This window comes from Coregonus lavaretus, assembly GCF_964263955.1.
Source record: "Coregonus lavaretus genome assembly, chromosome: 14".
In the NCBI taxonomy this organism is placed as follows: Eukaryota; Metazoa; Chordata; class Actinopteri; order Salmoniformes; family Salmonidae; genus Coregonus; species Coregonus lavaretus.
Window position 1 is genome coordinate 34,146,957 of NC_140001.1, and position 15,262 is coordinate 34,162,218.

General features: G+C 44.2%; 1 protein-coding gene across 1 annotated transcript in view; it reads left to right on the forward strand.

Annotated features, from left to right (window-relative positions):
- LOC311141752 (splicing regulator ARVCF-like) overlaps positions 1-15,262 on the forward strand; it is a 135,798-nt gene that overhangs the window by 110,770 nt on the left and 9,766 nt on the right. The window contains exons 10-12 of the mRNA XM_084177189.1: positions 12,706-12,833; positions 14,079-14,229; positions 14,610-14,802. Of these exons, the coding sequence (XP_084033315.1) occupies positions 12,706-12,833; positions 14,079-14,229; positions 14,610-14,802 (472 nt within the window). The remainder of the gene's footprint in view (positions 1-12,705; positions 12,834-14,078; positions 14,230-14,609; positions 14,803-15,262) is intronic.

Consider the following 15,262-nt stretch of genomic DNA (forward strand, 5'->3'; position numbering starts at 1 on the left):
AGTGTGTGTGTGTGTGTGTAGAGGGGGTTAAAAGCCAGCTTTGGAGTCACTCACTATGCCCTCTTCTATTAACTGTTCCATTACTGGTGGCTCCCCAGCAATGAGGGGATGAGATTATAAATGAGTTATTTTCTCAGAGGCCAGCTGTTGGGATGCCACCCATTGTGATGCCCGGTCATAATGGACCATGGCGCTTCCATCCTGTCAATTGTTGCATGCCAATCACACTCCCCTGTAGCTCAGTTGGTAGAGCATGGCGCTTGCAACGCCAGGGTTGTGGGTTCGTTTCCCACGGGGGGCCAGTATGAAAATGTATGCACTCACTAACTGTAAGTCGCTCTGGATAAGAGCGTCTGCTAAATGACTAAAAATTTAAAATGTGTCTGCCTCTGAAACAGAAACACCACGAAATGGGCCTACAACGAACAAGAAGTAATCATTTGACTTGTCAACGCCTCAGCTCTCGGCTCAAATTTTATCTCTTGTGAATTCCCCCGCAAACCATTTCATTCAAACAGTTGATGATAAACTGAAATAATGAGCATAAAAGGGAAGAATTAAACCAAAACAAAGGGAGAAAGCCATGTTATTTAAGACCGACCACTCCGTGGGTCATTGGGAATGCACTGAGGCTTCAGATAACCCAAAGGTCTGGGAGGTCCTGTGTTGAAAGGCTGTTATGCATCATTAGCTGGATGCTTTGGCTCTGTAAAAAATAAACCTGCTGTGTGTAGTAGTAGTAGCTAGCTAGTGTTTGTCAAGTGTGGGTGTGTGGGTGTGCGTGCAACATGATGGCAGATAGCCAGCTCTGATTGCAATAGTCTTCCTGTGGTCTACAATCTTCATGACCACTTCCTTTCTCCCTGCGAGATCCGTAATGAAATGTTTCTTATTTTCCACCATAGCTGCCTTGTCTCTCTCTAAACAGTGTTTTCCAGCTCTGCAGGATCTAGCAAGAGAAAGGGAATCCATTCCACAGTAGCCCACAATATCATCAATATCATCATGATTCTCTGGATGATTTAGCATGTCACGCTCTAAACAAGAACGGCTGGAGTGATAATTACAGGGGAGAATTAGCAGCAGGAGGGAAGAATGCAGCCCTCCAATGGGAGCTTTTGTTTGGCCCTGTTTGTGCCAGAATGGGATGTTTCTGTTTTCAATTTCTGCAAGAGATGCTTTAATCTAATTAAAACCAGAGCAATGGCAGAGACACAACATCGCTGCCTGAGCCACTATGGCGGTTTGCACAACAAAGCCGCCCCCTAGGAATTCACTGTGATATGTTTTAGTCAACATAGCGTTGAAGTGAATTAGTAGTCCTACAAAAAGTTGGGCCATGTTGTAAACAGGAGTTTTAAAAGCACCCCAAGGTTCGCTGTCCTCAACAGAGAGAAGTGTCACAAGGCCATGCAGAGTTTAGATTTAGGCTGCTGGCCAACTAAGTACACTCCCTGGGTTTATGCTGAAAGGGTCAAGTCATGTTTGAACTTCTGGCCAACTAAGTACATTGGTCGTCACTAGTTACCACAGCCACAAAGTCATAAACCCACCTATTTCTACAATTTCTATTTCTAAAATATGATTTTGAACCTAACCCTAAACACACTGTTAACATTTTGCCTAACATTAAATGAAGACCAAAAAGCTAATATTATTTTATTAATATTTACAAAATAGCACATTTTGACTTTGTGGCTGTGCTATCTAGTGGAAACCAAGTACATTCCCTGGGTTTATGCTGAAAGGGTCAAGTCATGTTTGAACTGTAATTCCATCTGGTCATACAAGGCGACAAACCTATCATGTAATATTCATTTAAACAGTCTTTTACAATCTATAGGAAATATATATTTGTCTATACTCTCTGACTCACGGATGTGTTTAGATGGTCAGGGATTGAGATGCAGTCAACCTCCATCCCCATCTCCCTTTCACTGTTTCTCTTTTCCTTTTACACACACACACACACACCCACCCCTGTGGTGCGGAGGACAAGGTGTTGTGCCCTTGACCATGAAGGTGGTATTATGTGTCAATTAGAGGGTGTGCTGTTCATCACGCCACTCCACAGACACAGAAAGTTGCCAGTGAAAATGGAGCCCATAGAAAGTCATTTGAGGCTCCGGCGCAAGCAGTGATATAGACCCTTATGGATTATTGTGTGTGTGTGTGTGTGTGTGTGTGTATTATGTTCCTGTACGTGTGTATAGAAAGACTGTGATCCCCTGGTTTCCCAGACAAGTATTCATCATGTCACAGCGTATGGTGTATGCCATAGTTGATGGTACTGTATAATGCCATGCGGGACACAAGCCCAGAGTGAGAGATGGAGCCTGACACAGACACAGGCGGGGGAAATTCTTCCACCGTCAAACACAATGACTGCCCTCATCGCACACCTGATCCCCAGCCTATCTCAACCAGCCCCAGTCTCATCCCCAAGCCTGCATCTGTCCTTCTCCTAGCTACAGACCCCGCGTCAGCCTTTTTCTCCAATCCCCAGTCCTAGACCCAGCCACATGTCAACATTTGTCCCCGCCCTCCTCGGCCTCTCATCAATGCCCAGGCACTGATCAAGCCAGAAGCATACTGGATTAACTGGTCTCATTTCAGAAGGCTCCCCACAGTTCAGATCCTTTAGCTCACACATTTAACTTGCACCATATCTATTTAGCTCCTTCTCAAGATTGCTTCTCCTCCAAACATGATACATACGTTTGTCAGTTTAGCCTTCTAGCGCTCATCTGTATATGATACCATTAGCAAGACAGGTGTCCAGTCTCTTAACAGGCTTTGAAGTAAAACGCATTAGCTCACTGCAGTCGACCAGTTGCAATTTATATATTTTCCCATACCTTCTCTCTCTCAATTCCTAATGTAAAAACAAATGTCCCGTTTCGCTCTCAAATCCTTGTCAGATGCAGTCGCCACGTGTTCAGAATGCCAATTCTCTCGTCCTATTTAACCGAAAGTTTTCATTGCTGACCAGCTGTCTTGTAAGTTTGTGTTTGTGCGTAGCAGCCTCATGACAACTTTACTTACTGCTTGCTTGTTGTCAAGCAACACAGACAAGATAATATCAAGTGTTTTATCTCAGTTCTGTCTTTCTCTTGGTTTTCGCTGTGCTGCTGGAGTTTCTAACATTCTGTCTATCTGAGTACGTGATGAGCCTTGGCAAACAGTGCCATCCAGCCCTCGAGGCTGCAGAACAGAACACTAACCCTCTTGTCTCAGAAACATAACACTGTCTGGGAGACAGATGGGCTGTTATTAAAAATAACACACTACTTCTAACCCTGCAATGCCGTTTCTATCTGAAGTGTGTCACTTACTGAGGAAAGATGGGAAGTGTTAATCGAGGACTTTGAAAGGACACTCATTTTCATTTTAGCTTGTCAGTCTAAGCTTTCACAAAATAAATAGACTGAGGGAAAAGAAGAAGATAATATATTTGTAATGTTGTTGTCAGTGTGATCCTCTTTGCTGTGGCATCTAGTGAACAGATTTGTTAGTAGCGATGATGGGGTTGCCGTGGCAACCTCAGCCCTATGCTATTTCGGTTCCAGCCGATACTCTACTCCTCTCTCTATCCTCTGCCTTCCAACACACGCCTCGTACTCCCTCTGTCTCTCCTACACACCTCCCATCCCTCTTCTACTTCCTCCAATTTCTCCTACACATCTCTCTCCTCTCCCTACCTCACTTCATCTATCTACCCCCAACCCAATCTCCAGGATTTGAGCTTTGAGCTCCTTTGTGGCACACAGTCTGACACTAACCTGCTGCAGGAGCTCCACACACAGACATCAGAGCAGCCTGACCATCAAAGAGCCAGCCAGCCAGTCCACCAGTCAGCCAACCAATCAACCACTGTGGTCTGGTCTGCATGCTGGGGCCCTGACAAAGAGAGAAAATTAGTGCTGAGCCTCCAACCGCATGGGCCTTGGTATCTGAGCCTTATCTGCAGCCTGCAGAATAACATCCAGTCCCCTGCAGGTCCAGATATGCATCTAAATGTGTCTGTCCGGCCGGGCTGCAAGCTGATGTATGCAGAGCGGCTAGCTGCTCTTGTCTAGGAGGTCCTCTGTTCCTAAACCTTCCCTGAAGTCACACATATCAGACTAATGGCCAGTGTCTGTCTGAGCCCTGGAGAGGATGTAGGGACTGTAAACTACCTGGCCACTGTGTGGATGGGCTGAAGGCAGGCTCGGAGAAAGAGATTAGCCCATCCCTATGATGTGTGGTCAGTTGGCCTGGACAGGGACATTGACAATAGGTCGGGTCAGGGTCACAGCTGAGGGATATTATTGTCTTGCATGACCAAGGTTTCATATAAACAGACATCCCCCTTAACCCACGGCCCAGAAGCTATTAGGAGCTATTAGATTTAGGAACATTGGGAACAAAGCCAGAGCAAATTGCATTCCAACTGTTGATCCAGAAAGGTTGTCTTATTGCTGGAAGGCACAGCCTCTGGTTAGCCACCCTTTATAACTTGTTGTTCAGGAGTGGATGAAGAACCACAGTGGTTATTTTCTGTTCAGCTGGAGGACGGTGAAAACGGAAACATGTCCTGTGGAAATCGGAAAAGGAAAGGTTTGACATGTGTGACAAACATACGTGACCCGTTGAGGCGGCCGGCGTCGCGGCATCCATGGGAGACTGTTTGCGGTCTCTCTCCTCACGGTAGCTCTCGACTGGAACACCTGGGAGACGTCTAACCCTGGGGTGCCACAGCAGGACCTAATGATCTCCTTTAAACAGGAGGAAGGATGTCGGGTGTCCTAAAATGGCAGCACCGTAGATGTGATCCAGGATACACTCTGAACCAAGCCAGCCAAACTCTTTCAAGTATCCGTCAGCCTTTTGACAGTGTCTTCCCATTGATACTGTACCATACCAGCACCCAGTGGTGTGGTGGAATGGCAACAATAGAGAGAGACAGAGGGATGAGAGGAAGTGGGTACTTTGTTCCTTTACCCAGCTACCGATCTCTCTTCTCTCTCCTGCTGCTCTCTGGGGTATTGTTGATGAATATTGTAGCTAGCTGTCCATGAGATGGGCTGACTGCCAGTTACCCTCTGTACCTCATTGTCACCTTCCAACTAAATGCCACCAACTGTTTATTTTAATGTGTTGTGACCTTTATGGTTTAGCAACGCAGAGAGAGAGAGAGAGAGAGAGAATGATTTAAAAGGCTTGACTTTTGCTCCTTGCCTCCTAGTAATGGTTGTGGTTGAAAGTGGCCTTGGCGGCCTGGCTGTGCTGGTTTGAATTGATGCCAGGGCCAGGGGAGAGATGAAGAGAGAAGAAGATGGATGAAGAGGATGAGCGAAAGAGAAATGGAAAACGAGCTGGAAAGAGAGGGTGAACAGAGCTTCATTCAAACCTCATCTTCATTAGCGTTGAGGCCATCGACTCATTTGAACCGACTGCACTGAAAACATGCAATTCTCAAATTTTCCAAGCATTCTATTTTGTTGTTGTTTTTCAATTAAGCTTCCTGATATTTTCTGCTGGGTTTGCAGTGCACCCAGGGTTAACACTCTGCAGCTATTGTCTTTTATAAGCAGCTGTAATGATGTGATGTGTTAGCTGCTCTCTCCGTGGCTTCCCCTGGGAAAGCATTCATTAACGTTAGCTATGACACGGACAGGGATATGAAAACCTTAAGCATACATTCAGAGCCACGGGGGGGGGTCTCTCAGGGTTAAATATGTGCATATGTTACAGGGCTGGAATGCGGATCCCATGACTTCTGATTTTCCCCTGTTCCAACAGTATTATTTATTTAGTTAGTGTTTCATAGGGAGAGAATGAACCCTCTGCTCCTTCTATCCCTACCTAACTTCACTGGAAAACACTGACCTGCTGTAAAAATGTATCCACTTTGTGGGGTGATATAGCTGTTATTGATTGAAGTGTGTTTTCTGTAGGCCTACAGATGTTCCTCACGTGATGTGATGGGGTTTTAACTGCTCATCCTATGGATATAGAGTATGGATGGAAGAAGTGGGAGGCTTTGGTATGAGGCTCCCCACTTAGGTTTGATTGATGAACAACGCATTTGGATAGAAGAGGGCTAGTGTGTGTGTTTCTGTCAGTTAATCTAGAATGATTTTGCTGCTTGTCAAGCCGCAACACCTGCACTTTAGTTGCAGCCAAGAGTGAAGCCACTTGAACCCTATTACACTAATAGTCAATTGATGAGCTACTTGCATCACTCACTCAACTTTACTTTGTTGTAACCTACTTTCACTCTCACACTGAGTGCAGCATAAGCTTCCTCTCCTCTCTACTCTGTTAGCCCCTAATTGAGCCACCAGTATTTGAGTTTGTCACCGCTGCCATTCTGCTTTGAAAATTAACCTGGTGCTCCTCTCAGCTCATTTAGAAGTGATCTCGGGCCTCCCAGGCTCTCTGTGTCCCTCAGCTCGCTGGTTTGATGTCCCGCTCTCTCTTAGTGTTTGACTGCAGGGGAGGGAGGCCACAGCAACACACCACACACCAGCCTGCCTGACTGAGGTCTACTGGAGAAAACATGTAGACATGGAATGAAAAGGAAACATACTGTACATGCTAGCCTTGCACCCAGGGGAGTGGATAATGTTAGATGTTAGTTTGTATGTTGAGTGTGTGTGTGTATAGGGTGGGGATTGATGGGAGGGGTGTGCATTCATGTTTGTCAACATTTTCTTTAGATTAACTATAGAACTATAATATATGCAGTACATGCCAAGGCCTTGAGCGAGAAAGCATGCCTGTGGGCGTGCAATATATGTTTGTAGCTCTAAGAACCAGCAATAGGGGGACAGATCAGTCATGTCACAGTAACAGCTGATTATTATCACCATGAATTATAATTCCCTGTTTACAACCTGCCTGGCAAGCAGCTAGCAGGTAGGCGCTAACTAATGACTGGAAAGTGGTAAATACTGCTAAATACAGGACATGTCATGGCCATGCTATGCTAGTACAGCATCACCCTATAGCAGGGGTAGGCAACTACATCCAGTCGGAGTGGATGGTCGGGGGGCCGGAACATAATTATAACCCTGCAAATTGGCCCCAACTAAGCCTAAAAAGAGATTGTATTTGAAAATAGCAATTATTTCATACCTTGAATTACATTGAGACATGATCACATATGTCTCTTGGGAACAGGTTTTTTAAAATTAAACATGTTTTAGCAGAATTTTGCAGTCCCCCCCAAAAAAAGAATCACATGAAGGTGCACTGCAAACCATTGAATAAAAAAAATATGGTGAATCTCTATGTTGCTAACCCCAACCCCTATGCATGTGCACTGCAATTTGACTGCAAACCATAGAAATTAACCTTACAGAGATACTACGTCAACTGTGGACATGAACTCCGAGCTCTGGAACAGATCTTCATTGGCTGGACATGTGGAGATCCCAGAGAGAGCTCTAGAAATGAGTTTAAAGGCCCCATGAATGTCTCTCCTTTCTCATCTGCCTCTGAGGGGACAGTACTTGTTCACGTTATCTGAGCCCTTGGCTCCGAAATGGCAATTCCATAACTGTCTGCCTGGAAGAGACGAGTCCAAGACCAAGGAATTACAAGAGAACGGGGAAATGTAGGATTGTGTATTTACAGATTCTTGGTTATTAAAACACTGTCTTGGATTTAAAGTGAATTTGGCACTGGGAGGTTTGAACATGGCTGAGACTTGGTGCTGAAAGAATCATAGGCTTCACAGCAGGCAGAGTCTGATAAATGGCCTTGAATTTGCGGAGTCTGCACTGACTGAATGTCTGACAAAAGACAAGTCGTATGGAGAAACGTATTGCTACAGCGCTGTTCTGTCTGTTTCAGTTCTACTGTTCTACTCACTCTGCTGCCAAGCTATGTTATGCTGTATAAGCCTCAGACAAAAGCAGTTCAGTTGTCAGTCACACTTTAGCTGGCCTCTATTTGATCACTGGCCTCTCGGACTCACAGAGCTCCTTAGAAACCTGAATCCTCAACACAAACAAGCATCTTTCTTTGGTTATGACTGGGAACCCTCTGTCCACGCACCACAATTGGTTTACATGGCTGTGGCGGGATATTCTGCAGGGATGAGGACAGGAGCTCTGAAAGGAAACAGCTCTATGGGCTGTCTGGATCTGGCAACCCCAGGATGAATGGACCAAAGCCAGCCAGTCTCACATCTTTCAAAATTACGGGTGTGAACCTCAGATTTAGACGTGAAAATTATTATTCAAGGTTTGTGCATTTCCTGAAGACCGAGGTCTGCTCATGCCCAGAGCTGGATGTAGTCTAGCCCAGCTCTGCTCCCTCACGTCTCCTCTCCATGGCTTTGGAGTAAATTGTCTGACTCTAGACTTTCATATCTTTCTTCTCTTCCTCATTAAGGTGATGGTAAAAGGCCCTTCCAGATAGCCAAGTATTTTTAATCCATTGAAGCAAGTAGTACTTGTATTAATTATAAGGCTTTCACCACTTTCTACACTGAACAAAAATATAAACGCACCATGTAAAGTGTTGGTTTTATGAGCTGAAATAAAAGATCCCAGCAATTTTATATATGTACAAAAAGCTTATTTCTCTCAAATGTTGTGCACAAATTTGTTTACATCCCTGTTAGTGAGCATTTCTCATTTGCCAAGATAATCCATCCACCTGAAAGGTGTGGCATATCAAGAAGCTGATTAAACCGCATGACCATTACACAGGTGCACCTTGTGCTGGGGACAATAAAAGGCCACTAAAATGTGCACTTTTGTCACACAACACAATGCCATAGAGGTCTGAAGTTTTGAGGGAGCGTGCAATTGGCATTCTGACTGCAGGAATGTCCACCAGAGCTGTTGCCAGATAATTAAATTGTCATTTTTTACCATAAGCCTGTCGTTTTAGAGAATTTGGCGTTATGTCCAACCGGCCTCACAACCGCAGACCACGTGTAACCATGCCAGCCCAGGACCTCCACATCCAGCTTCTTGACCTGCGGGATCGTCTGTGACCAGCCACCCGGACAGCTGATGAAACTGTGGGTTTGCACAACCGAAGAATTTCTGCAGTAACTGTCAGAAACATTCTCAGGGATGCTCCTCTGCGTATTCGTCATCCTGAGTTTGGCGCCACTGGCACGCTGGAGAAGTGTCCTTTTCACGGATAAATCCCGGTTTCAACTGTACCGGGCAGATGGCAGACCATGTGTATGACGTCGTGTGGGCGAGCGGTTGGCTGATGTCAACGTTGTGAACAGTGTCCTATGGTGGAGGTGGGGTTATGGTATAGGCAGGCATAAGCTACGGACAACGAACACAATTGCATTTTATCGATGTGCGATTTGAATGCACAGAGATACCGTGACGAGATCCTGAGGCCCATTGTCGTGCCATTCATCCTCTGCCATCACCTCATGTTTCAGCATGATAATGCACGGCCCCATGTCGCAAGGATCTGTACACAATTCCTGGATGCTGAAAATGTCCCAGTTCTTCCATGGCCTGCATACTCACCAGACATGTCACCCATTGAGCATGTTTGGGATGCTCTGGAATGACGTGTACAACAGTGAGTTCCAGTTCCCGCCGATATCCAGCAACTTCACACAGCCATTCACGAGGAGTGGGACAACATTCCACAGGCCACAATCAACAGCCTGATCAACTCTATGCAAAGGAGATGTGTTGCGCTGCATGAGGCAAATGGTGGTCACACCAGGTACAAACTGGTTTTCTGATCCACGCCCCTACTTTTTTTTTGAAAAAGGTATCTGTGACCAACAGAGGCATATCTGTATTCCCAGTCATGTGAAATCCATAGATTCGGGCCTAATGAATTTATTTAAATTGACTGATTTCCTTATATGAACTGTAACTCAGTAAAATCTTTGAAATTGTTGAGTGTTGCGTTTATAATTTTGTTCAGTTTATTACTAAGGCTTTCAGACTTCTCTTCATTTCCACCAAAGAATGTATGGAGTGCCTCACCAACCACTATGTATCAATCATAAAGAGTTCATATGTTTTTGCCCACATAATTCAGGGGTTTATAATATACCTCTCGAAATGAGCGCTTCGAATAACATGGAATGAACTGACGGTTGTTTTCTTTCATTTAAGTTCTGTGAATGTAAGTGAATAATTGTGTGTGTGTGTGTTGGAGAAGTTACTCTGAAAATATAGTTTACCAAGCTACAAATTACGTCACATTGGAAGAATTTAAGCTACACTAAAGCCAACCTTAAGAGAAATATAGTTTACTTAACTAAAGTTACTTTGAAAAAGTAGTTCACTACATCCAAATTAATTTGTGAAAAAAATCAAATGTAAATATGAAATGTCAGACTACAAATTGCAAGATTAGATCACTTTGGGGACATATCTTAACAGAATGCGTAATATAGCCTATTAATAACCAAAACGATGTTTCAAGTGAGGATTATGCAGGTCTGATGCCGATAAAGAAAGGAAATTATAGCCTACTTCACTCATATTTTGTTTTTGCAAAAAAATAAGTGTTGTTCCAGTAATTAGCTACATGACTACATGGCAAAAAAAGTAATTAACTGCTGAAAACACTACCTAGATTTGAATTTAGTTCAACTACCAACACGCTACTAAAATATTTGGTTGAATTACTAGTTGAACTACATGTAGTTCACTACTCCCCAATGTGTGTGTGGGTTCTGACTGACACTATTATTCAGAAAATACTGAAGGAAAGGCAGTCTCTTCCGAACCACCAGACTTTAAAGTGCAGAAGGCCTTGACTGTCAGTGTGTGAGAATGTGAATACAAATGTATTTTGATAAGGTTGAAGTACTTGGTTTTGAGTCCATAGAGCCAAGCCAAGCTGTCTTCCATAGTGAGGGGCTGTTTGTGTGGATGTACTACAGTATGAGAAGTGATCCTCCCCTGGGATGTCAAACAGCCTGTGGTGACCTTGGTAGTGGAAAGGAGAGGGGGGTTCGATACACTCTCTGCCTCTTTCTGACCAGCCTGAGACATCTGATAATGTAATTACACTCACATCACAGCCAAGCCAACCATTTACTGACTGTGTGAAATGGACAGAGAGATAAACTTTGCTTTCAGATACTCGATTTTGTTGTATATGTAAAATCAATATCTACTTACATCATGATTCACAATCCTAATGTATTTATGGTCCTGGTGTGAGTGATGTTTTGTAAAATCAATGTTTTGTTGTAAAATCGACTGAATCTTGGTCTGTGGCAACAGATTATTTATTTGTGTGCAAATTAGTCTAAATGAGAAAAGTACCAGGTTATGTGTGGCAGTATTCACATCATTACAAGCAATGACATTTGCTCTCCCCTTTTTATAGTTTAAGTGATCCTATACTGTCCTGATCCTGAACTGTGTAAACACAGTCCTAAACTATAATCTGTGGTCATAGTGATCCGACCATGTCAACAAGCTCCACTTTACCTTGCTATCAACTGCCATTACTGAGGCCTGTTTGAAATGCCACAACAACCTAAGAGGGGACTCATGCCCTCCACTCAATAAAAGCAGGGCAGAGTTTTATGACTTAGGTCATTGATCACAGCAGAGATTTGTACTTTGAGAGCTACAAAGTGGCAATTAAGCTATTGGCTCTATTACTGTAGAAGAGCACTGATTCTGTGAGTGGCTGATGACTGTTTTATCTGTGACTGTGCTACTGTTTTTGGTCACACTTACAGTATACCAGTAGTATTAGTAATACTGTGTAGTAGTAGGAGGAATAGTAAGAGGAGTATCAGTAGGTAATTACAGTTATTCCATTGTAGTTATGAAATAATGACTATGCCATTTTAAATTGTTAGCAAATGTATGTTGGTTTTCTACCCAGTGGTAATAATAGCTTGACACACTTGTTTGTTATGTCTTATCACGTTCCTGTTAATGAGATTTACTAGAGTGAAAGAGAATAATAATTCCCATCATTTGACAGACACCTAATAGTATTGCTTGCCTGACTCATGTGAGAAGAGACTTGTATTAGAGATCTCAGTATTATCTGAGCAGTTTCACAGACTCTGATTGCCTGTCTCTGTTTCCTTCAGTTGTGTTTAATAATCGGTCTCTGTTTCCTTCCTGCCTCCCTTTGTATCTACTGTACCCTGTGTGTCTCTCTGTCTCTGTGTGTCTCTCTGTCTCTGTGTGTCTCTCTGTCTCTGTGTGTCTCTGTGTGTCTCTGTGTGTCTCTCTGTCGGTATCTCTGTGGGTGTCTCTGTGTGTGTCTCTGTCTCTGGGTGTCTCTCTGTCTCTGTGGGTGTCTCTCTGTCTCTGTGGGTGTCTCTCTGTCTCTGTGGGTGTCTCTCTGTCTCTGTGGGTGTCTCTCTGTCGCTGTGGGTCTCTCTCTGTCTCTGTGGGTGTCTCTCTGTCTCTGTGGGTGTCTCTCTGTCTTTGGGTGTCTCTCTGTCTCTGTGTGTCTCTGTGTGTCTCTGTGTGTCTCTCTGTGGGTGTCTCTGTGTGTCTCTCTGTCTGTGTGTCTCTCTGTCGGTATCTCTGTGGGTGTCTCTGTGTGTGTCTCTGTGGGTGTCTCTCTGTCTCTGTGGGTGTCTCTCTGTCTCTGTGGGTCTCTCTCTGTCTCTGTGGGTGTCTCTCTGTCTCTGTGGGTGTCTCTCTGTCTCTGTGGGTTTCTCTCTGTCTTTGGGTGTCTCTCTGTCTCTGTGTCTAACTTCCATGTCTCTCTCTCGCTGTGTCCCTGCAGGTTTTGAGCTGCTGTACCAGCCAGAGGTAGTGAGGCTGTACCTGTCTCTGCTCACTGAGAGCCAGAACTACAACACTCTGGAGGCTGCAGCAGGGGCCCTGCAGAACCTCAGTGCCGGACAGTGGACCGTGAGTCTCACACATACAACACACACAAACACACATTGTGATTAAGGGGAATAAGGTCTCTGAACTTCAATAGGCCTCAATAGGCTAGACCAGTTACCCCAAATGCAGCTCTGTGCTGTCATTACTAAACACCCTCCATTTGGTTACTGTAGTGAGTAATCAGTGTGATCTTTTGTCCAGCTCAGGGGCATAATTTTACCATCACTAGTGTAAAGTACAGAGGCTATTCATGTTCTTCCCTTCAGGAATGGAATGTTCTTAGTCAATACAGTGGCTATGTTAGGCCTAGAGAGCTCTAGCATGCTAGCGCCATAGTGATTCAGTTTTTAACACCTATGTGTCACGCTGTAAACATATCCGTTGCCACGGCATTCATCATCACTCGGCTCCAGTTGGCAAAACACAACGCAACAGACAGGATGTTAGATTGATTTGGAAACATCCAACTTTTATCTCATTTTTTAAAAACGCTTACACAAAACATGTAACGTGTTTTTAACATGTATAACATGTGTAGTGTACAGTACATGTATACCCTGTATAAACTGTCACCATTTTCCTTTTTGCTCTGTTTTCTATCACTGTTCTGCACTGGTGATTTAATTTGTATTTTTTATGATTGTGGAATGTATAGAGACAGAATCTGTCCCTCCTCCATGGTTTTCCATTCCATTTGAGCTGAGGAGGCTGATCGCCTGTCCACGCTCTAGGGCTTGGGGCTGCTGCCAACACATCAAACCTCTGCATCGAGGAGATGGACATTACGTGTCCCCGCTCCCTATGAGGATATCTCAAGCTTTTCTTTTGTTTAAATCCTCTTTTCATCCCATTCTTCCTGCTGCTCTATAGCTGTTTGACTAGGTGCAGTCTGTTTTAGGCTTACTACTGCCACCCAGTGGTGTGGTTCTGGTGTTGCACCAGTTTAATTACATCTCAGAGGGTAACGGTGTTCAGCAAAGGAGCTCTTTCAGGTCAAACGTAATGTTTTGTGTTACAGGAATAGAGGAAAATGTATGTTTAATCAGAGACAACAAAAGAACTGTCAAATCCAGAGAGCCACTGTTGGCTTTGCTACTGGACAATAATAGTGTCTGTGTGTGTGGAGGGGCGGGCGTGCAAGTGGGTACACGTGTATTGCTATGTGTAGGTGTGTGTGTACATGCGTATGTATGTATTGGCTGATATTATTCTCTCTACACAGACCGGTTATCCATAGCCTCCATGTTCCCTCCTCTCTGTCCCCAGTGGTCCAACTACATCCGAGCCACTGTGAGGAAGGAGAAGGGTCTTCCCATCCTGGTGGAGCTGCTGCGTTCTGATGCTGACAAGGTGGTCCGAGCCGTGGCCATCGCCCTGCGTAACCTCTCCATCGACCGCCGCAACAAAGACCTGATCGGTACAATCACTGACCACATAACCTGACCACACATGGTCAACACAAGGCCTCTCTGTACAGCAAACAGAACAACATTGGGATAAAACGTTTTGGAATACGTTGAGATTAGATAGCTGTTAATGAGGATAAGAATATGATTGTTGGACCTGTGTATGTCTTTTGCTGAATATGAATGTGTAATCTACTTATTGTAGATTAGAATGATTGTAGATTAGTCAAAGATTGAATTGCTTGATATCGAACATTTTGTACAATGCTATTATGAATCAATGCACTATGTAACCCTACAAGATAAATGTTGATACACCTGTTACCTCTCTACTGCCATCTGACGGTGCCCTCTGCACCCTGCCATTTGACCCCTGCCCCCTGCCCTGTAGGGAGCTATGCCATGAGGGACCTGGTGAGTAACCTGCCCAGTGGTCAGCAGCGGCCAGCCAAGAACCTGGAGGAAGACACAGTGGTGGCCATCCTCAACACCATCCACGAGATTGTGACGGACAGCTCCGAGAACGCACGCTCTCTCATCCAGGCCCAGGCCATCGAGAAACTGGTGGCCATCAACAAGACGAGGTAGGATGATGGCACAATACAGCTCATCTCAGTACAGCCCAATACAATACATTTCTTGATTAAAAAAAAAAAGGAAAGGTGTATTTGTATTGTATTTGCTAGACATTCTACTGCACTGTTGGAGCTAGTAACATAAGCATTTCACTGCACTTGCTAATCAAATCAAAGTTGATTGGTTGCGTACACAGATTTGCAGGTGTACACAACCAATAAACTTTGACTAGATTTGATTTACAACACAGTACAGCACAGTACAACAGAGCATAATGCAGTCAAACAATTGAATGGGTTCCACATTAGTACAGTATGTACATTAATGACTACATGTGACACTGGCCTCCCTCCCCATGAGAGAAAGTTCCTTACTTTTAAATTATTTGGACTTTAAATGCAATGAATAATATAGTGACATTAATAATATCCATGATATACAGTATATTCTGCAATCACTCAAGGACCA